At 40.7% G+C, this 23,854-nt stretch overlaps 1 protein-coding gene across 2 annotated transcripts in view; it reads right to left on the bottom strand.

Annotated features, from left to right (window-relative positions):
- Positions 1 to 2,319: 2,319 nt before the first annotated feature.
- Positions 2,320 to 23,854, bottom strand: part of frmd4ba (FERM domain containing 4Ba) — a 41,592-nt gene continuing 20,057 nt past the window's right edge. Inside the window, exons 3-24 of one of the 2 annotated variants that reach the window (XM_069678029.1) lie at positions 23,510 to 23,604; positions 23,258 to 23,350; positions 22,831 to 22,915; positions 21,736 to 21,792; positions 21,349 to 21,371; positions 17,510 to 17,593; positions 16,664 to 16,729; positions 16,093 to 16,150; positions 15,505 to 15,591; positions 9,354 to 9,430; positions 8,756 to 8,894; positions 7,347 to 7,488; positions 7,112 to 7,245; positions 6,912 to 7,028; positions 6,353 to 6,581; positions 6,158 to 6,214; positions 5,921 to 6,056; positions 5,148 to 5,312; positions 4,271 to 5,028; positions 4,031 to 4,166; positions 3,427 to 3,662; positions 2,320 to 2,412 (exon numbers count right to left, since the gene is read on the bottom strand). In XM_069678029.1, the coding sequence (XP_069534130.1) occupies positions 2,402 to 2,412; positions 3,427 to 3,662; positions 4,031 to 4,166; positions 4,271 to 5,028; positions 5,148 to 5,312; positions 5,921 to 6,056; positions 6,158 to 6,214; positions 6,353 to 6,581; positions 6,912 to 7,028; positions 7,112 to 7,245; positions 7,347 to 7,488; positions 8,756 to 8,894; positions 9,354 to 9,430; positions 15,505 to 15,591; positions 16,093 to 16,150; positions 16,664 to 16,729; positions 17,510 to 17,593; positions 21,349 to 21,371; positions 21,736 to 21,792; positions 22,831 to 22,915; positions 23,258 to 23,350; positions 23,510 to 23,604 (2,985 nt within the window). In that variant the 3' untranslated portion in view covers positions 2,320 to 2,401. Of the gene's footprint in view, positions 2,413 to 2,920; positions 3,062 to 3,426; positions 3,663 to 4,030; positions 4,167 to 4,270; positions 5,029 to 5,147; positions 5,313 to 5,920; positions 6,057 to 6,157; positions 6,215 to 6,352; positions 6,582 to 6,911; positions 7,029 to 7,111; positions 7,246 to 7,346; positions 7,489 to 8,755; positions 8,895 to 9,353; positions 9,431 to 15,504; positions 15,592 to 16,092; positions 16,151 to 16,663; positions 16,730 to 17,509; positions 17,594 to 21,348; positions 21,372 to 21,735; positions 21,793 to 22,830; positions 22,916 to 23,257; positions 23,351 to 23,509; positions 23,605 to 23,854 lie in introns of those variants that run through there. The other variant, XM_069678030.1, reaches the window with a different exon arrangement.

Here is a 23,854-nt window from a genome sequence, read left to right on the forward strand (position 1 = left end):
CAGCAAAAAGACACTAAAACTCTGAGTAGATCAAAGAAAAACTGAGGTCAAATGTCTCTTCGGGCAACAACGTACGAACGACACCTTTAACATTAAGCAGATTCTTTTAATCTATTGCTTTTTAATTAAAAACGTAATGAAATAATCAAATAAGCCTACAATCGTGACCAGACGTTTGATACAATGTGTGGTCAACGTCAAAAAGGTGGTCCCATACTCAGATCTAAACTTCTCTCCATGTAAGACTTTTTTTTCCCTGTAGTGTTTTAGATTAGAGGAAAGTAGCTAAAAGCTCATTGTTTATGTAGTTGAGAGTCAGATGGAACAGCCTCGCCTGATGTCTGGCTGCAGCTGGTGTAAAGCAGCAAAGGCGCAGAGACTGAGGGAGACAGCTGGATTCAAAGCACTCCCCCTCTCACACTGCCTCTGGTAACACATCGGAGCTGGAAGTGTCTGAGACCTCCCCTGATCTTGTTTAAGAAGCAAAACACAGTGGCACTGCAAGCAAAGTAAAGCTGCTCAACTCTTAAGAGGCAACTTGTGACAGGATACACTCGTAGTGGTAGAAAATGTGTCCCAGCTAAGGAAAGAGCGTAGGGAAAGGAGGTGAAGGGTTATAGTGTGGTGGTGGGGGGGGCATGGATGCCTTACAGGGAGGGAGTGTTTGGTACTATTAACACTAGCTTGTCATTCAAAGGGAGGGCAGAAGAACAGGTTATAGCCTATAGTGGGTGTGGCAGGTTTAAAGACTGGTTTGTTCAGTTTACGGCTTCAGGACACAGAAAACAAGACTAGCAACACAGCAAGGCTGTGAGAACATATAGCAGAGCAACAAGGCTCTATTGCAGGAAAGTATTTCAGATCATTTATTCATCATCATCTCTCATCATTAATGATTCAAGCCCTGCATTTATTCTTACACACTCAAAAAGAAGTGGAAAACGAGGATGGTTCAGTACTCTAGTTATTTTTCTAACTATACTTCCTCCTTAAATGCAGCCCAGATAAGCAATCCAGTTGATCATGGAGCACCATCCTGAGCCACTGTGACAAAGCCTGTTTTGCTGAGCATTAAAATGTAAGCGAGACTTTAGGCTATTCAGGTTTTTCCTTTAGAAGCGTTGACAATCATTGTAGTTTCTTTAAAACTCATTTCATTAACTGAAATTACTGAACAGATGTTCAATTATCTAATTTAATTGATTTAGTTTTAAATTCTGTTTTCCTGCACTCTGCGGGATGAGATTTCCTTTTTTCAATTTCCCTAAGAAGTATGTGCTGGTCCTATTTATATATATATCACATTCAAGCTGAACAACCAATTCAAATGCAGTTTTTTTATTCAAAAAAATGCAATTATACAAATTACTAAGAACCAGCTTAACAACAATTGTTAACTATATATTACATGCTTTTAAAATACATAAAAATGCTCTATAAAAGACGGAACCAGTGTATTTACAATAGCAACATTTATATACAGCTTTATTCTCTTGAGAGAACTAGGGAGCACCAGTCCATGATTTCCAGCATGGATGAAATAAGTTGTTAAAAAAACAAAACAAAACTGGCTTTTCTGTCTTCCTGCAGTAAATAATCAGAGGTGGCAGTGATATATGAGTTGATGACTTTTAGAAATACTCCAATGGTGTGGCAGAAGTATTTGGCTCCATTGTAAGTAATAACAGTAAGATCGATTGAATACTTTGTAAATGACAAACGAGAGAACAGGAAGCACTGTGCTAGCTACAAACAATGCTGATAAAACTGGATCTGGTGACTGCAGGTGGTAGTAGCCCTCTTATAACACATTTTTTACTGAGTTTAATCCTTCATTTTGATAAACTCTTCATCAGTCTTCATCCAATCCTTCATGGTTACAGTGTTCAAACGTGTGCAATTATATTTGTTCATTGTGGCTCAATATCCTCTTGTAGAGACAGTTTTAGTCCTTGTTTTAGTAGTCAGTATCTCTACAGAGACAGGGTTTTGTCCTCATTCCCTTTGGTGACACCACACAGTCCACAGCATGTCCTAATATATTTTCAGTGCACTAGTGCCATCACCCCAAACATTCGCAATCCAGACCTGTATACGCTCCCATGGGGTTTTGTTATGCTTTGAAGACTGTTTGGCAAATGCATTCAAGAGAACAGTAAATGAGAAGACTTCATGTCCTTCACACGCTGAATTCCACAGAAGTTAAGTGACTTCATTCTTTGGATCCTCTTGTATACAAAAACAGGTAAGTGCAGTTTAAGGCACAATGACAACTTGTCATGGTGAAAAATGACTATAGCACGATGACAGACAGGCAGCTAAACTATCGTTCCTGGTTTTGAGTCTTCGTGCCAGTAAATGTGGTCTTCTGGCTCCAAGTTACTTTCCATTTGGTTGACATCTATGTAGGATCTGAAAAAACACAACAATGACACCCATTAAAAAGGTCACAAAATAAATGTAGATCTTGACTGGTTTACAATAACTTCCGAATGAATTAACCATGGGCTCTCAACACCATCCTACCATAGTTCAGCTTTGTAGTATGAACAGAACTAAATACAATTATTTATATTCTAAGTTGCCTTGTGTGATTCAAGCATGTCAATGAAAATAATGTTTCAAACCAGGGTAAACTCAGGGCAAAACATTCTCACCCAACAAAACAGCAGATGCACACAGACATTATGCACAGAAAAGCCTTCTAATGCAACAATATACAGCAGTCACATTTTTTCTCTGCCAAACAAGTGCTCTCCCCAAACCAAAAGACACCAAGAAAAATCAAGTGAAATCAGAAAGAGAAATAAGAAATGATTTTGAGCCTTCTATCAGTCCCTGCCACATATAAAAAAAAACACGTCACCATCACCATGATAACCATGTGGGGAAGTTTACATTCTCGTCTCTCACCCTTTCTTCTGTGCTGGGACTTTGATTAGAGGGGGGAGGGAGTTAATTTTCCTGGTCAGTAGCATAGGCAACAGCACCAAACTTCTCTAAAGGCCCCGCAGGGCACGCCATCCTATCAGAGCTCCGCCACTCAAACTCTGTGGGACATCTGCGCATGAGAGGGGGCAAAGGTCAAAGGTGAATGGAAGCACATGGGCAGGGAGTTTTTGCACAGGGGAGAAACGCTAATAACAGATGGAAACAAACAAAACAAAGATTTCTGAGCAGTTAAGGCACACTGCAGAGAAATATATCTATTGGTTGACAATATGCTGGAAGAGGAAGTAGGGCAGGCGTGTTTTTTTAAAGCCATGCAGTTACCTTATGCATGACAGTAAAGGATCAGTCAAACATCCTAAAAATGCAAGCTCACTTCAAAACATCAACAAGCAGACTATGAAGTCACGTTGCACACAAACTAAAAGACGCAAAAGCACAGGCTCCAGCCATTGCTGTTTACTTACTATGAACTACCTTTTGCAAAGGACACCTTACTGAGCCTGTGGACTCTGGAGGATTTTGGCTGTGCAGGGCTGGAGGCCAACAGCCTGACTGGACAGCCAGGGGAGTAGGAAGAAGAAGGAAAGGAGGAGAGAAGGGAGGAGGTGGAGGAGGAAGCTGAGGAGGAAGAACTAGCAGGCTGAAAGGCACTGCGCCTCAGGCCATCAGGGCTGTGCCAGGAGCCCATAAAAAGCTGGGAGTTGCCATATCTATAAGAAAGCAGGGGCCAGTGGACAGTTAGGAGGAGAGTAGAACCAGTCTTAAGCTCAGTTCTTAAGGAAGAACTGGCGGCTGGCTTCACAGATCCTATAATCCTACTGATAAACTAAGCTGTCATGTGAAGCAGATAAATGCTTTCTAACGTTTATGTGAATTTAGAGAAACAGTAACATTGGCTAAGCAGCAATCCACAGTACTGTCAGGTATAAGGAATACCAAACCAAATAGCACCTTATATTTTCTGTGGCCATCCACTCTAGGTAATTAAAAACTATCGCTTAGCTTTTGGGATAAGGAGGATCAGGGAGTGGCTTATTGGATAAGGAGCTGAGTTGAGGCAAAGGTTTTTTTTTCTCACCTGTTGTGGGCGGAGTGGCTGTAGGGTGCTGTAGTGTAAGAGTAGGACTGCGGCGCATGCATGGGCATGTCATATTCAGACATACCACCAACACTCATGTTGCTGTGCCAGTTTGAACCGGAGGGAGTTGAGGACACTGGGGAAAAAATGGTACAAGTCAGAAAATGATCCCCCAACATGAAAACCAGGGTTCACAACATTAAGTACAAGAGACTGTAAAATGAGATGCAGTGATCCAACCTGTTGAGTAGGAGATGTTACTGTTGTGACTGTAGGGTGCTGGCATGGTCTGATAGCCCAGGCTCTGTTGGGAGCCTCTGTCATAGTCATAGTTGAATGCTCCCTGCTTGTGTGCAGCATTGCGTTGGTACCAGCCTCTCAAGTGTTCAGCGACCAAAGCCTTCTGGATGTTCTTGCTGGCCTGCTCGTTGCTGCGGGGCATTGGACGGTTCCTAGGTGGCCTGAGTGTGGCATACGGGTTCTGTGACATGCCGTCTAGCTCGTCGTTACCATAGTTACTGTGCATGACATGGCTGTGATAAGCTGTTGGGGTTGGGTGGTAGGCAGGGTTGACATTATAGTGGCCCTCCATCTCATTGTCGTACATGTAGACACCGTTAGAGTAAGGCTCTGGTTCTGCATAACTGGGGTAGCCTGTGACGTAGTAGGCTGTCGTGGTGGGTCGGGCCCGGGGCTGGTAGGCGTAGCAGCGGGTGTCTGGCTGAGCTAGATTTGGCATGCTGCCTGTATTGGCATACATGTCTTTTCTGTGCCGACCCCGAGCCCTACGTCTGTGCATGTGGATGCCGGGGGCGGTGTACTCTACGCTGGACTGGCTTGTATAGGAGGAGCCATCATCAAGGACCTCAGTGCTGTTGCTGCGTCGAGCTGGGGAGAACGCAAATGTTTGCACAGCAGGTTCAGTCTCCGGCAGGAACTGAGACTGGGACTCCAGACTACCACTGCGCTGACGGAAATGTTGGGGGGCATCCTCTGACCTATAATTGGAAAATACTTAATTAAAGCTGTTGTTTGACTTACATACACCACAACAACAGGTATTCCAAGAAAGAAAGGGAACATCTAAAAAATAAATGGTCATTCTCTGAGGCCTTACCTCAGCTGGGTGCTGCTGTAAGCGTTGCGTGTAAGGATGGGGGTGGGGGGCATGCTGCGGGCATCACGAGGCTGTCTGGAAGCCAGTTTAAACGGGCTATTGTGGCTTGATAAGGCATCACGGTGATTGAAGTGGAGTGGTTCCTGGACCTGGTTGTAATTCAATCTAGAACGGAGATAAAAATACATTTTCTAGGTGTTTGTTTGTCTCTTTAGGGCAGAACTCTTTGTATCAGATAAACACTTTACTTTCTCTCTTGTTCCCAAAACAGATGGAGAAAGGATCTTCTTGAATGAAGCACTTGTCATCACTTACACCTTAATGACTGCCATTATATAGTCCATGAATTTTTTTTTCAAGCAACAGGAAGCATTATAATTGTTCAGAATTGCTTTAAAAATTTGAAGCTGAATATAACAGATGATACATATAATTTATATAGAGTCATGAAGTAGCAGCCGTTTAAGCTAAGTTAAGTTTCCAGAGTCATTCTTTTGTCTCCCCCCCAGCTTGAAGTGTTGTTTGGTCCTTCACAGGCAGCTACATGTTCTGTTCCATCTATTTTTAAAGCCCGTGCATTGAGTTGATAAGAGATAGATTGTTGGAAAGGCAGGAGAAAAAGGGAGGAGGTGACTGGCAAGAATGTAGCTCTGGATGTACTCTGCAGGTCTGTACTAGCTCTGTGCTTAGGGCCTCTAGAAAAACAACTCTCACACACATACAGCAAATTTATTTTTTAATGTCTTTCATGGGTTTAAGTGAGAGATCTATACCTGCTGTCTGCATGCTGGTCATTGGCAGAGGGCCGTCTGTCGTTGTTATAATGGATGTCCAGAGTTTCTGCGTGGTGTGGTCTTGGGGAATACTGAACCGATCGGGACCGCTGTCTCTGGGAAACCAGCTCATCATCTAGGAGATAAAAGTTATTGCTTGGTTAAAATGTATCTGAAATTGAAAGGAGGCAGAAGTAAACACATGCACACTGAGTCAAGCTATGCCTGGGCACTTACCATCATCCAGAGTGAGGCTGTCAGACAGAGAGCTGAGTTCTGAAGGGTTGACATCATCTGATAACAGAAAAGAGAAAAGGGTCCTTAAAGACTCCTCTGATATTCCACTTTTCGCAATGACAAACTGTTCCTATCAATTACCACTTGTCTTTCATGTCTATTTGAGTTTTCACTGTTGTTGTTTATGACATCTACCTGCTAAGATCAGTGAGGCTCTCTGGGTGGGTTTCTTTCCTTTCTTGATCCTGTAATTGTTGATCTCCTTCTCAATCTCCTCCAGCTTCCTCATTGCATCGAGACAGTTACTTCTCCTCTTTTTCTTCACTGTCTTGCAGAGGTCACCTTCATTGGATAACTTAAGTGCTGCTTCCACGATCTTCTGCTGCAAGGCAAATCGGCTCTCAAGATTCCTCAGATATGGGTCCTACAGGGAAACACACAGTTAATAGCAACAGCAGAAACCTTGACATCACCAAGTGAAAATACAGAGAATTTATTTTGAAAGATTTATTTTTCCATCTGCCAACATATGCATATTGAAAATTCATATTCTCATACAGATTGACTTTTCCAAAGAACTCATAACAAATGTTCATTATGCATTTATTATATTATCCTTATTTCAAAAAGTCAAATCATCTAAATGATCTCTTTGCAAACACACAGTAATGTAGGAACTGTGTTTCTACAAAGTGTGACGTTGCAGACAGAAATATGTCACAACAAGAACACACCACACTAAAGCTTTACCAACCTCATCATAAGGGAAAAGGTCATCCAGTTTGAAGGTCGTCCCAACACGGCGTCGCACTGGTGGAGCCTTCTCACCCGACGCCAAGGGATACTCTTTAGGCAATTTGCCTGTAAGCTCCTGCAACGAGAGCAACAACAGTAAATTGGAGTGTGGATGTTTAAAACCTCAGTGGAAAATAACTGAGTGAGAGAGACACTCACAGCTTCTCTCATGCAAATCTTCTTCAATTCCTCCAGTTTCCGTGTCAGTGTGTCTTGAAGGTCCTTTTCTTTCTTTTTCAACCCAGCGATCTTCTCTTTCTTCTGTTCTTCGTTGACTTCAGAGTCTGCAGAACCTGAGATAACATGTCTTGTTAACTACAAGTTGTAGCAATAAATCATTATTCATGATTCTAATGTTGAACAGAAGCCGAAAGCTGATTTACTATCTGCTTACCAGCTGAGATGAGGCTTCCATTGCTGGCCATGATAAGTTGATCTTTGCTCTCAATGCTGGAAAGTTTACTGATACGCGGGGCACAGATCTCTGTGAGGTCCATGGCTATGTCGCCTGAACTCCTGGTTGTGGTCATCTTTGACTGTAGGGGAGGGGGAGACAGTAAGGAAGAGGACACAGGAATGAGGATGAGGGAAAAGAGTAGTGGAGAAGGCCTTGTTAGTATTTCATTTTAATGATAGCGCACTGCAGTAGAGACGGCTCCATTTGCATGCTCAGTACTCCAAGTGCACTGCTCTCCCATCAATCAGCGTGGACTCTATTCCTGGATGATCACTGACACACCATCTGCCTTCGAGGGAGGCAGTGGCTGAGTAACCTCATTTGACTGCAGCTACACTCTCTCTATTATGTCCCGAAATGCAGATCACACATATCTCATATTGTATTAAAGCCCCAATACTTTGCAAATATGCATAGTAAACTCAAACACATGGACCACAGTGTATCTTTAATCTTCAGGACATACAAACTGTGTATTTTCCTATTTATTGTTAATGCTGCAGTCTTAAAAACTATGTATCCATTCAAATCTAAACTTCACTACATGTCCAATACATGTAAGTAGTTCATTTTAGTTGAATATGATTACTCTTGAGCCACAGATGAGGCATAGCAGAGATATTGGCTACTATTACTACTACAACTGCATAATTCTGCCTACCACATCAAACCTTCACTCAGAGCAATTACATGTGCTTGTTCATTTCAATTTTAGCTCTCCAAGTGCCTGTAACATATGGTTAACATATAACAGCAATTCCATTACTTTGAACCTGGAGAACGGGGATATCTGTTTGCCAAGCTATTTACACAAGTCATAGGCATGGAACACAGATCAGGCAGTTAATCACATGATAAACAGTCACTGTTCAAGCAGGCTGCAACACTTGAACAATAACCTTTAAAACAGAGCTTCAGACTACATTCAAACTGACTGAGAAAGATCAGTGTGTGTCTATCTAAAGTCTCATCTTACAGTCTGGTAAACATAGGGCAACCCGACTGCTGAATACTAAAAGTATTTAATATTATCGCCCAAAATTAAGTTCCTAAAAGGGTCACATTACTTGGAAAACTGCCCAGTGGAGAACAAAAACACACTTTGTAAATCATCCAGGCATTTGCTTCTCCGGCATCTACGCCTTTTCCCTGTGTGACCTCACTTACACAAACACCTGACACTGGTCCAGAGGTGGGTTAGTTACACAGAACACTTAACATGAGTCAAGCTCTCTAGACAAGTCATGCATCAGTGTAAAATAAGTATTAGTCTGTGACTAACTTAATCTCAGGCAGGCAATGTGAACAAAGCAAAGTAGATCAGTTAGCAGAAAACAGACACTCACTTTGCTTTGCTTCCTGTCCAGGTAGAACTGGTGCTGACTGATGGCCATCATCCAGATGGTTTTAATCAGAGAATGGCTTGCATACCATGAGTGAATAACAAGACCAGTCTGTCCAAAAGTTCGCTTGGTCACTGTTCTTCTTTAGGAGATAAAAAGACAAACACTCAGTTTTCTTGCTGATAAAAAGACAGGTATTTGTCCCATAGCTGCTAGAAAAACTAAACAGTTGATGTGTAAAGCAAAGGTTTGATGACAATTATAATTCTTTATCCAATTAAACTTTGGGATGCAATAATAGACATAAAGAGGAGACAAGCAGGGACATCAAACTCGTTTTGAAATAGACAGTGGGATTTAACAACACGTTGGAAGCCTGTGTGTGGAGCACAGGTCTTGTAACAACTGTAGAACAATAAAGTTGCACTTGAATAGCAATTCAACAGACAGTTTATAGTTATGAAAATGCATCCATAGTTTGTAAGGTGTAGGAAAAGGGCAGTGTAAGCAATAGAGCATTGGTTAAAATGGAAACTTAAAAAACAGGCAATGGACATACTAAAATGAGTAAAATGAAAATAGTGGTTTTGCCCTCTCTGACCTGTGTGGGTCGTTCACTTCCACAGCAAATTTCTTCTCACGGAAATACAAATTCTCCAACTGCTTCCACTGAAACAACTGCAGAGAGAAAGAAACAGTTCAGATGAAATGAGGCAGGGGAGAGAGATTACACATCAATAAGTACACAAGCCAACACATGACTATTGATTAAATGTGGATAAATACTATATAAACAGAAAGGTCATTTAACACACAAAGACTGGAAATCACCCATTTTTAGCAATTTAGTCTGTCAATTTAGTTTTTATGAGGGGGTCTATATCAATGACACAACAGGGAGGCAGGTTCTAAAACAACTTGCTGTTTTTCTGCCACAGCAGCCTGCCTTTTAGCACAGCTTTTTTTTTCTGGTCAACTTGCAACATTAGCAGACACAACAGAACAGCTGAAGCTGTGAATGGGGCTCAGCAGGCCAGCCAGTCAGGTGTATGTTCAGGCTAACACAATGCAGCTTTAACAGCAGGGAGCAAAATCGAGCCAGACGGCAGGCCAGCTTCTCATGTCATGCTGCTGTGGAGGAAAAAAAGAACGAGGACTTTTGTGTCAGAATAAAAAGTCTGCTCCATGATACTGGGATCACTAGACCAACATGGAGCCACTGTGAATAACTCCTCCCTGCTCTCATTTTGAGCAAAAGAAAGATTCTGCACAACTGTGGGGCTGAGATAAATAAAGGAGAAAAATATAAAATGTAGATTTACTACAACTACAAAAAAATATTTGACACATTGAGCCCTAGCATAGGGTAAGAAATTATCATAAGCTGGCACATCTCCGCCTTCACTGGAAGAAGCATATTTGCTGGGCATAACATAACACACTAGAGCTCTTCCTTTACTGTATTGCTTACACAGTAAGGGAGTGCAAGGAAGCAGATCACAGAGAGCTGCTACAACACCACACCACACTAAACATTTAGAAGGTAAAAGGAGGAAAATAAAACATTAAAACCCGAAGGCTATCTATCTATAGTAGCTGAACAGGTAATATATGGACACAATTGAAAGGCTTACCGTCAAAGGGTTTTTTTCCCCACTTATTAAATCCCTCCTGAATTCTCTTGGGTTTCCACTGAATCCTTTGACATTGAGTTTCCCACAGGGCTAGAGCTTCTTCAAACAATACTCTCTCTTGTCCGTCTGGAGCCAGATAGGTGTTGCAAGAGTTTCAGCTAAGCTGGGCACGCCCCTTCACAACCCCTCCTCCTCTGACATCACAGATACCTGCTGTCTTCAAGGCTCTGCTCTCTCTCTCTCCCCACACAGCTCACTTCCTTTTTAATCAGACCAGATGAGCCGGTTGTACAAAAGTATTTTCTGGACAGTGTTTCTTTTCTCTATCCACTTTCCCTCCTAGACAAAAAGGATCAATCCTACACAGATTTGGAACACTACACTTCCATCTGAGAAGTTCTCCACTTTTCTACATGAGAAATACGACACAGAGCACTGTAGCAGAATCTACTATGTCAATCTGGCCTTCTAGGGAAAACATGATAGGAATTTGTTAGTACTGTCTAATCATTAATAGATGGGGCTCTCTCTTTACTTGTGTGTGCTAAGGGAGCACGCATTTAAAATGTTACAATTTATTTCAGCCACTTAAGTAGATGAAAAGAAACAGGATGCAATATGCTTTTACTAACACAAGCCAACAAAACTCCTCAGAGTTTCAAGATGCAAGTTTAATTTGTGTATTAATATGATTTGAACGAAAGCTTCAAGTTTGTGTCAATTTTGTGTCTAGTTTTTTATATCATAACCTATACTGTCATATTTCTACTCAAAGTACAACAATACTTTCACATGCTGTTCCAGACAATACTCCACTCCTGACCAGCAACAAAATGAGTCAGCCAGTGATATGACGATTGTTGTACTTAATACCAGCTAGTAGGACACTTCAAAATAGCCCACTCCATTGTAAAGGGGACCCTGCACTAATTAACACCCCCTGGTCACTATCACTGGCATCATTTACATTATAACAGGTAACAAAGGTCTAAGCAAGAAACACACACTTCCACAGGATAATTTCTCCCATTAGAGAAACTCCACATGTGTGCCAACAAACAGATGAAACTAATAGAGGACTCTCCAGTGACTGCTGCTAAAGCCACTCCCGAAATATTTAAAAGATGTGACACTCCTAAATCTCTACACAACAGGACTGCAAGTAGTTCTCTTTAAAAGTAAGCACTTAGAGAAATCATTCTGCAAACAATTTCACAATGCGAGTGACGCATATTTACAATTCATGAGTAAACAAAACAAAAGTGACACTTTTCTTTAAACCAGGAAACACACCAGCTTAACAGTTCCCCAATGATCTGACTGAATACACAGAATTTCTGATTCTTTGTATCTTTAGTATTTAGATCTCTCATATCAAATGTGTTATTAAGGGCAGCTGGAAGTCATTCAGAAATGCCTGTGGTTTAAGATGAAATCAGGCTGTTCAGATGCATCTCACACCCTGTACTCACGGACCCGCAAGGCCAGCAGTCTACAAAATCATAGAAGGATGAAAATGTGTCAAAGCTCTGACTCATGCCTTTACAGAAAAAGATCTGCCCCACCCTTCACATAACACGTCACATACCAGCTCTGGCTGGCTTGCAGCTCTGTATGTTTCCACAAAATAACACATAACCTAAAGTTGTTACATGTGATCAGACCACACCGAAAGAAACTATCCTGTTTTGATTCATGATGGGATGAGTTAAACTGAAAACAGGGGCTGTGGACAGGATCGCTTCAGTTTTCATTTATATTGGCTTTTTAACATTTTTCTCCAAGACTCTTTACTAGTATTTTATGTCTTCATACCTTGTCATTAAAAGCCCAAGGTTGACACTGTCACCCATTATAAACTGAAGATTTATTTTAGTTCTGCTGGCTCATCATATTTGTGGAACAGCATGTGGTCTTACAGAGTTTCTCATTCCTCTCTGGGAAAGAGCCCAATGACACAGAGTGACGAGGTGAGACACAAAAGTCTCCTGGTTTAATTTGTGATGAATATTTTCTTGACTTGCCATCTGCTTCAGTCCCATCACATGTCCTGGAAACACATTGGGGTACTCTCATATTGAATAATTTAGTGTCTAATCCTCTTCCTAAAAAAATGGTGTATTTTCCTTTTCTACAATGTCCCTTTCAAATGTTTGGGACACATATATATCGAAATGTGCTTATTCTAAAACTCTCTGAAACTACAGATGGGATGGAAAAGCATTCTTCCAAAAAAAAAGAAAAACTCTTCCTTTATGCCCTATGGGTGGGGGCATTGTCATCCCAATGAGACCACTCTCACCAGAATAGAAATGTTACACTGTAAGATAAAGCCGATCACTCAGAACAACTTGTATTGCATTGCAGAGTCTCGTCCTTCTAAAAGGCAAATTGATGGAAACCACGACAGCAAAATAACCTCTACGGCATAACAAAAGCAGTTTTCTCATATGAACTCCAGACAATGTTTGTAGAATCAGGTATAGTACCACTGTGGCTACATATAGGGATTGTTCACTGTGTTGACGTTTCCTTTTGCTGACTACAGAGAGTTGATGGCAGAGGGCTGATCCAAGTGTTGTAAAAGCAAGAAAGGGGATGTTCTGTAAGATGATAACTGTCTTTAAATACCTAAATAATAAAAAATTGGATTTTATATTGTATTTCTGTACATGAATTACACACTGCATTTATCTTGTATAATTACCAGTATATTTTATATGGCAATATATTGTATATCTCAGAGAAAAAAGATGCAATGCACAATAGAGTAGGAGGCAGCTGAACTATATGCAACTTTATTAACAACATCAACACAGCCACTCACCCACCGTGCATGCAATGGACAACTAGGGTAAAGTCTGTTTCATGTCTGCCGCAACGGACATTTGTGTTCAGGGCTGCACACACTGTGTCTTCTTTTAAATCGCTTAAACAACAACACTTTTTGTGAGTTCAACTATCAAAGGACCAGGGTGTTCACCTCAAAAAATAAACTGGACTGGTCACACTAGACAGATGTCCTGTACAAGTAGGACCAAAGTCATCTGCACCTACTAAGGAGACTGGGGTCTTTTGGAGTGTGCAGGACAGCGTTAAGGACATTTTACGACACTATAGTTGCTTCTGCAGTTTTCTATGAAGTGGTCAGCTGGGGAGGAGGGAGCACTGAGAAGGACAGGAAAAGACTCAATAAACTGGTCAGGAGGGCCAGTTCTGTCCTGTCCCCTGGACTCCATGGAGGATAAGAGGAGGATGTTATGAAAGCTGACATCCATCATGGACAACCTCTCACCCCCTGCATCAGACTTAAGCAGCTCCTTCAGCAGCAGACTGCTACACCCACCTTGCTACTCCCATCTGCAGACAGACTTTTTAATACCAGCATGCCAACAACTATGTAATCCAATTTCTTCTCTGCCAACATCCCCCCCTCACTCACCATCTTTATATACAGTATATAAATACAGTATATGTATGGGAACATATGTACAGTATATGTACCCATAGTACATATTATTATGCCTAATTATTTTCTGTACTTTTCACATCGTGCAATATACATGTTTAATATTCTTTTTAATAACATTATTATTGTTGTTGTTTTATTCCCTCTGTGTCTTATACATGCAGTCTTTGTATTGTAAGGAAGTAATTAAGTTGTTATTATTATTCTTATTATCATGGTTATAATCATCATCATCATCATCATCATCATCATCATCATTATTATCATCATCACCTGAAAATTATCATCAAGACCTGAAAAGTTTAAAGTGTAGTGCCTGTGTAAAAGCGGGTAGAGTCACTAGATCCCCTCACGGCAGGGGTCAAGCATTGAGGGTTTACCATCACACAGCTAATTGTTTCATATTATTGTTTGATCAACTGTGTTTCCTCTAAGCCCCACACACATCAATTAGCATAATGAAAGCAGTCCCCTTAGAGGGACAGGGCAGAGGGGCAAGGAGGGATGTGTTGGGTTTAATACAGGGGCTGTGAACTAAGGAAACACTATCATATTCACCTAATATAGAGATCTATCTAAGAAGCATCCAACGATCAGTAAAAGCAACTAAAAGGTGATTTAAAAAGATTTCCTTATCCATGCTCATGTTACCATCTCTGTCTTGTGTGGAGTAGAAAGTGAGGGCAAAAACTACTTTGAACCCTCCAAGCACACCAACACCCTCAATGCTGTCCCGCAACACCAAACAGGAACCCACCCACCCAACTGGCAGAGAGCCAACTGCAGTCCCAGAGGCCTGCTGCTCCCACAGGGAACCACAATTACACCTTCCACTAGGGAGGTTATGGAGAGAAACACCGTGGCTGTGCCCATTAGTGCCTCAGTGGAAAAGCACACCCCGCTATGTCAACAGGTTCCACTTTTAGATGAAAGGAACTGAGGAGATATGCTTAGTTTGAACACCTAAATAACACCTCACAAACAAAGGGGAAGCTAATCACAGGCAGTGGTGTAAACTTAGACATTGTTGAACAGTACTGGCACATTTTTTCACTGAAAGTACCTTTTACACAGACACACCATAACATACACATGGTGGGGGCTGATTGTTTAAAAAAACCCCCACAGATTTGACACTCAGGGTGCATAACTGTATCAGTTACAAATGTCAGAGGTAAAAAACTTGCAAGATTTTTTTTTCTTTACTAGGAAAGCTCACTGCCCCAATGATAATTCAAGATTGTAAGTATTTGTGCCTTTTCTCCTTTAAAGTTTGCAAGTTGGACTGGAAATCGTGATTACTTTTTTATCAATTGTTGCTAGTACTGCACTGTATTTGCTTTTACACCTTCAGCCTTGACTGCACACAACACAGACTGATACTGTAAAATATTATCCCCATCTGTCTTCCTTTTCTCCTGACTGGCATGGGAATCAGGGTCTTAATTCACCTATTTACAGTGTGGATGGATTATTAACCAGCTAACCACAGGCATGGGGATGAAAGCTGATGTTTCAAGAAGACATTTAAGTATTGTACATAAATTGTACCTTCCATATTAAGTTAAAAAGTGAATAAGTTCACACATTTAAAATGAAAAGTAATACAGTTTTAGCAAATAGAGCAGCTGTAAAAGAGGTGCACCTACTTTTCTCGGTTTAAGTTTATCCTGCAAATCGTACTGGCCAATGCCTTTGTAGCTGACTCCCAACCACCACGGTATTCCTTGCTTGTCCTGCATGAAAGAACACAGACAACACCGCACCACCACTCGTTAGAAGTAGCTTTTAATGGTGGGGGGAAAAAACACTAAAGAGGCCTGTTGCCTAAGAAATTACCCCTATTAGGATCACAGCAATAACAACACAAGAAGAGATCAAATACATTACAGGCCTTTGATCTGGTCAAACACCTTGATTAAATTGAGTTTGGCTGGTTTAGTTAATGGATGCAAGTAAAAGCTAGGAGAGTTACAGGAATCACTTAGAAGTAAACTTGCTAGAACATGCTACAGCTGGTCACTTGATTCTTGACTTGATTCCCTAGAGTATTTACAGTGTAATTCTGTATGTCAGTTTGTATTCTCTTATCCCATCCAAGTGGGCACAGTATAGTCCTGTGTGTTCCTACAGTAACAGACTGATGATGCTGTACCTACAGCATATATTTAACACAGTTAAAGGTCTGATGATTCAAGGGTTAAACTTCTGTATGACTCTGTGGGCACTATTATTACCTTCACTGGGTAATAATGGACTCCATACGTCGGCAGGGATTCCACCAGGGCCAGATATCTTCAGAGAGAAACGAACAGATTAACAGGACACTTTCACTTCATCACTGTCGGCTGTTGTACAACAGACAGAGGGAGATTTAACCTACAGTCATTAAGAGGCCACAGTCATTTGCAGTGGCAAGCTGATTGATTTTTTTTCAGGGCCATGGCAGAGGGAGGGAGAGTCCATTGATCAGTTCAAGGGCACAAATCATCCAAGCATAAATTACCCAGGGTTGCTCTGAGTTACAGTCCCAGGAAAAACACAGTGCAGGTATGACATCCGACAAAGGCTGACAGGCTTCCTACTTTCCGAAGACCTCCTCTAATTCATGACACATAGTGGTACGTGACAGCCACCTCTTAAAACAACAGCCACTACAGCACAGACAAGTGAGGTGAAAGAGGAAGGCCTGGTCTTGGTGCTGGAGAACTGTAGCACCAAAGAAAATAGTGCATAAGGGCCATAGAAGTTAACTTGCCAAACCCTAACCAATTATAATCATAAAATATAATATGTGTTTTAACTTACTGCACAATAGCTTGTCCTCTGGTCAGTCCCTTCAGTTTCTTATAATGTGCAATCACTTTGTCCTCACTGCAAATGGATAGATAAAACATTTAATGAAAAATCCATCAAGTGTTACACATTTCAGCCATAGAGGGATTGTAAGAGGGCCCTTTCTTTGACACATATTCAGTCTGCTCATGCAGAGAATGCAATCTGGCCTACTGATGGCCCTCATCTAACTCTCCAATAAATGCAGCCCATTTACTTCCTACTGTAATCATCCCATTTAATAGCATAGTGAGACAGCATACTCAATGCAGCTGAACTGACAGAAAGAGACAGAGAGACACAGAATTAATTGAACTCAACCATACACCATAAGACAATAATTTGAATTTGGATATTAAACTGATGTATCAGCTTCAGAGGCTGCAGCAGTCTCAAAGGACCGTTTAGCAAGATGAAAGGCATGGCAGAGAAGTGAAAACAGCAGTGTGGATTGAAAAGACAGACAGCGATCCTTTAGACAGCCAGTGACTGTCAGCACCTCCCTGTTCTCTCTCAGGGCTAATGGGCAAACGTAATTAACGCATCCCAGGCATTAATTAGTCTCAACCAGCACAGTCAAACCCATCTGCCAAGTATCAGGCAAGTCTGAAGGCACCAACAACTGCTCTTTAGGGGAAATGACTGCTCAGTACAACCAGGTGTTACTTACCACTGAGGTCACCTGACAGCTGAATTGTTAGAGTGTATTGCAGAGGGAGGTCTGTTGTATTGTTTGAATGGGTATATCATATAGGGCTCTGTATGATGCCCCCATCCCTGACCCTCATTCATCTTGTGGTTTGTTTTCAGGAAACTTACCAGTAATTAAGAGATGGGTGCTCCCTTAGTACTCTGGTTGGCAAAGCTGGGAGCTGTTTAAGGTCCGATCTGGCAGTCTCAGCACTGAAAAAAATCAATCAGAACTTAGAGAACAGTGAATAACAACAGTCCTGTCTGGTTCACCATCTAAGCTTTACAACCCAGATAGACACAACTAAGCACCAAACTCCATTGCTGATTAAGTTATTATAATCCAATTACTAACTTCTCCGTACATGAGAATCTCTAAATATTGGCATCTATAACATCCTGTTATAACCTTAAGTGAGTCCTCCAGAACAGGTAGTTGACAGAAAGGAAAGGAAAGGTGGATGTTTACACAAGGTTGGAACTCAAAGTAAAAATGTGTTGAGAAAATGTCTTCCCCGTCTTTGCACTCTCACAGTGTGGTTTGAATTTCTAAGGCATGACAGCAATAATTCATGTTTGCTAACGTTTCAAAAAGGTGCAGCGTCAGTATATTGATTTAATCTTTCTTATCAACAGTATAAAGAGTTGTAATGCTTGGCAAGACTAAACTTGAGTTTCACTCATGTGTTGCCAGACTTAATTACAAAAGTCTGGCAAGACATGATTCTGAAAGCAGATGCAGACCCTTTAACTCATAGGGAGCCCTTTAAGGGCCTCTGTGAGCAATCTTTTCAAATTTGAAAAGTCACTTCAAGCTGGTTCTCAAAGATAGTGCAAACTACAGTTGTTTACTCTAGGTCAACAACTACATAATGAGTCACCTTTACAGAAAGTGGTCACACCATGATAGATGCAACAGGAAAAGTTGGTCCCCTTCACAAACTGCTGAAGAAAAGTGTGGTAATAGATTCAGGAACTAGCTATATTATGTGTACAGACAAATGGTGGTGTTTGTCACTGTCAAGGTCTATGATAATAAAGCATGAGCTGCTCCAACATCATGTAGGAGGTAGTACTGTGTCTATAGTTCCTTGCTGACAAACAGGGCTCTGGCCTGGCGGGCCAGTCCACTGGAGACCTGAACAAAAGCCATTCACAAGCACTTGGCAGCCTCTCCCTGTGCTGAGAAGTATTGTACAAGCCCCGACGCTGTTTCAAAACAGTCTGTGGCTTCTGACACAGAACACAAATGAGCATGTCAGACCATATCCATATAGAAAATCCTCAAGAGATGAACCAGCTATAACCGTAACCTCATCATAACAAAATAAGTATTGAATATTTCAGGCCAGTGGCCATTTGACCTTAAGTGTCTTTCCTAGACATCAGTTACAGTCTTGTGATTTACAAATAATGGAATATAACAGCTGCTGACATGGTAGGACAGAAGCATAATGATCCAGTTATGTGAAACAGCTTACTATACAAAAATCAAGGCTGAGCTGCTGCAAAGGCAGAGGCACTTGAATTACTCTTCACTGTAGCTACCTCTCCTAGGTTGACTGGGTTTTGCTGCTACGGCACTTCACTGCGTGTTTGATGGCATACACTTTATTGGGAGCTGGGGCCTGGCGTTGTCAGGGTGATCTACTCTGCAGCCGCACTGCTCTGTCAGCAATCTGGAATTCATTACTACCTCTGTTATCTCCCCGCAGCCTGCGGCATGGGGGCAATTCCTACACCCGGTACAGCCCAGCCCAGTGCAGCCTACCAGTGTGGGAGAGATAATACTCCTATGTCAGCTATTCCACTGGGCTGAGACATGGTTACTGTAAATGAAGTACAATGAAAGGGCCTGTTGCTGTAAATGAACCACTAACTACATGCTACACCTGCAAATAGAACTGGTGCCGCCTACTACTACTGTGGATACAAATAGATGACAACTGACATTGTGTTAATCAAAGTTCATTTAAAATAATTAGCAGTTGACATATATAGTGGCACACTGACGATGTCTGTAGCTCACTTTTGAAGTTGCTTAACCACTGTAAATGAAAATAAATCCCCGCTTAGTTAAACAGTTAGGCAAAGTTTAGGACATCAATTTGGTGATTTCCCATGTTTTATACCATACCTTTTATCAACCCCTGAGAGGAGTTGTAAATTGTTGCATGAGTTATGGATATACCGGCTGGTGAAACAGCACTAAGTAAGTATCTATTGTGAGAGCAAGATGCAATGTAAGATGCAATGAAATTACATAGCAAGGGGAATTCCAGTACAAGTAGAATACAAAACCTCTTGATTGTGCATTAATACAATGCACAGTAGGGGGTCGCCCCCACAACACCATAATACCATGACTACAGTGAGTCCTCCTGACGCCAAGTTGTCTACCATTGGACAGTCTGTCAGGCTCATCCCTCTTAAGGCAACTGGCTGCAGTAGGAGGAGGTCTCCCTAACTCCTCCACAGCTAATCTCACTGCTCCAGGGCCCTTTGTTGATACAGTGCAGAGGATACACATTTGTATCATGTGGTTTATGAGGGGATTTACCGGGCCTGTTTTCTCAAGTTAGGAATAAAGGACACTGCAGACAAAAAAACATATTGCCACATGAAGGCAGACGTGCCTCAATACAAAGCATTGGGGCCTGTGTTGATTTCAAGTTACAGGACAACAACCTAATATTGCCATTTTAACTCCTGTCTCTCAAGACCAAAATAGTTTTTATACCAGACAATAAAAACAATATCTAAAAACTATAACACAAAAAGCAGGGGAAAAGTAGTGCACAAAGTAAATAACAGCACGTTTTGGAAACACTCTGATCCACACTGATTGTATCAGATTTGTTGGCAGGTTGTCTGTAATTGTGCTTTCAGAGTCGGGACAAAGTACAGCCCATCCCCACACCCACATGAGCACATATCAGACTGCACTTTTATGCACAAGAACAAATGAATGGTTTGTTGCAGGGTCAGCATTTTCAGCATTGCTTGTATTGCCATTCAAACCATAAATGCACAAATCTTTGTCTTCACATAATGAGCAAAGAGGCCTTTAGAGGCAACGTAGTGGGAAAACACACACACACACAGATTATGCTGCCTAAACCTGCTCAGTCACTTATTCAGACAGAGCAGTGTTTACTAATCACAGCCAAGGACCTTCACTCCTATTCCTGGCAAAAAAACATTACCTTATCGTCACCTTATCAGCAGGTCAAGCCAGAGAGCATGGACAACGTTATGTCAATGCGTGAGCAGTTATGGAGGCTTTGTACAGTCTCCCGTCAGTGTCATCAACCAAGACAAAGCCTATACACAATGTCAGTCTATACAAATGTCAAATAGGACTTGTATGTCAGGATATGTAACATTTTGTGAAAAGCGATGTAATCACAGCATATCAAAAAGAACTGCAAGACCATTGTAACATTTTGTTGAAATCATGAATAGATGCATCCTCCTTCAGAGGCAACAGTGTGACAACATACACAATACAAATGTATTTTGATTTAAAGGAAATCATGTGGATTACATTATACCACCAGGGGTTCAGTGCAATGTCAAAAGAACAAATCATGGTAATTATTAACTGAACAACGGCCAACAAAAAAAATAATCTGAGCGAAGTTGAACATTAACTGACTACAAGAAGGCATCGTTTATACTCTGAGCCCCGACCAAACAACCTGACAAAACAACTTCCTGCTTTCTTGTACAGAAAACCACTTAATAGATTTCAATTCTAATATGAGTTTCAGTTAGGGTTAATGGATACACCAAACACTTTGATAATTTTCTCAACTAACTTACTTCTTCTGCCAAACGTATTTGTCTTGCAGCCTATTGCTAACTCATGGATGTTTAAAATTCAAGACCAACTAGATTGGAAAAAATCCTAACTAGATTTATTTCATTAAGGACTTTTGTGTTATAATTGTGTTATAACTTCTTACCTGATGTAATCTCCTTTGGCCTCCTTTAAAGGAAAAAATATTGCAGTTAGTACAAGCATTAGAAGAAGAAATGTCAACACTTAGCCTACAAATTTGCCTCATATGCTAATGTTAGCAACGTGCACAATCTGCACAAAGGTAGCGTTACGATTAAACATCCCAAATTGTATTTTATTTCGGATCTCTTATATGCTTCTCGATATACTCCGCCTAATGTCAGATCATTTTACAAGGCAATAAGGGTGGGTTTAGTCAACAATAGCTCCGACCAGAGTAACCCTAAAGAGACAACTGTTTTCAAATGTTGCGTACTCGACCCTCTTCATTCACATTTGTGGTGAGTGATAACATTTCAGTCTAGAGAGCTTGCAACAAACTCTTTCTTACCTGCAATCCGAATGCGGCTAATTTGAAAACATTTTCACTTTCCACTTCGATGGTCTCCTGTTGTTAAAAAACGAAAAATTAGCACGGGTTTTCGAAAAACACGTACACACTCAAAGTATAGCCTGTCCGAACACTTGACTTGAGAGTGAGAGAAAAAATCTTCCCGTCCCGTACCTCGGTCCCACCGTTACCGACTGAACCACTGGCGTTTAGACAATATTTTATTTGATACTGTCCGTGAAGTGTATTTAATACTGTCTTTCAGCTCCTGAGTTATCACGAGATTTTCCAAATCCAACAAAAAAACACACGTTGGTTGATCGAACGTCCAGTGCAATGCCCTGCCTGAAGCTACCACCCCCATCAGTAAAGTGGTACGATCCGTAAGCAGGTTCAACAGTTTCTGTCTCCCATGGTGACCAGTCTGTTCTCCCCGCGAAAAAAAACTGCACTGCAACGTTTGATCACATGATGCTTTCAAATGTTCCTTGTACAAATCCAAGACCTCTCAAACCTTGTTCTACACATTTCCGTGTGATTTCATCTTCTAAAAAAACGTAACAGTCCTCTTTATATTAATTTCATTTCTAAACTCGAAAATTAAAGACATGTTGAAGTAGAAGCACAAACATAGAACAAAATAAAATGCAATGCTTAATTGGATATTACTTGCGTGGCAGTGAATCATAAACTTTGCTAAAATGTTATATTTTTCAACAGCACCTAAAAGCAGCATTCTGAATAACTGTATATGAATAAAGTAAGCAAATATTATGAATGTATTATTGTAAATGTAACTATTGAGTATCCTACAAAGATAAAAGAGAGCTATGTATGAAGTCATCTAAATAATAACCTGTGGGTTTTAGGAAATCACCTACTTATAAATGATGCGTTATTACTAGGGCTTGTGGAGTATAGACACATAGTTATACAAAGTAAATTTTGTATAAACAATGTATGTAGCCTGCATCATCTGGCATCTTCTCATAAGGCAATCAGTTGTTGTGTACATTGATCTGGGCATATAATAAGTTAATAACATTATTTGGACAAGTTTTCAGATCAGAAATTATATATTTTTTAAAAACTTACATTAAACACCAAAGATTTAGCATTTAAGAAGAACAGCTCCACAGTCGTATTCTCTTTCAAGAAGGTGATCTTCTCAATATAAAACCTAGAAAGAATATTACATGATAAGATAGGTTCACTTGAAATATATTGTCAATGCATTTTTCCTATAGGCCTCAGCAGGTTTAAAACTTCCTCATGTTCAATAGGCCTATAGTTTTGCAGTCACACATCAACATTTAAACATCACTGCCACCTGCTGGTCAGGACAAGACTGGAGCCTGTGAAGCTCTCAGTACACCAACTTTAATAATTATCCTGAATAATAAACAACTAAATCAAATATTTAAAACACTGAGATATTCTTATTTTTCGTATCGACTGAAAGTTCTGATCAAGCATGCCATGAATTCTACATTTTCCAAGCTTTTAAAGCCAGAGCACTCACCTCACAAGGAACTTGAGTTCCAAAGGGCCAGAAGTCTTGGAGAAGTCATGATCAAGGACTTTACGATCCAGCTGCAGCCAGTTATTCTGGCCACTAAGCAGGGATGAATAAACAAATCATATTTAGGATTTGTTTTCATATTTTTTTTCTCTTTTCACTTAAGATTTCTTTAAACTAGAAATAAATTAATAAAATACACACAACTAGACCTTTTGTCTTTAATTTGTCTATTGTGTAAGGAAATGTACTTACGTATCATCTATGAAGCACATTCCAAAGTATTCTTTCTCCTTCAGGTTGAAATGTGAGGCCACCAAATCTAACAGCTCAAGGGACAGCAGCTTGGGCTGTTAAGTTTACATTACAAACAGAAGGTCAGTTAAGATTATTCGAATGTTAACTCAAAAGAAATTCAAAATACATTTCAGTGAAAACCTGACAAACTGAGAGTAACCTTAATTCTGTACAACAATTAGCACAATTCAGTCCATCAGGATAATATCAAAGGGTGTAATGGTAATTGGACTGTATTTATATAGCGATTTTCTAGTCTTTGTGACCACTCAAAGCTGCTTTTACACTACACATCACATTCAC

Source organism: Semicossyphus pulcher, unplaced genomic scaffold (genome assembly GCF_022749685.1).
Source record: "Semicossyphus pulcher isolate SPU_LCO1_2020_fin unplaced genomic scaffold, fSemPul1.0.p SCAF_3, whole genome shotgun sequence".
Lineage (NCBI taxonomy): Eukaryota > Metazoa > Chordata > Actinopteri > Labriformes > Labridae > Semicossyphus > Semicossyphus pulcher.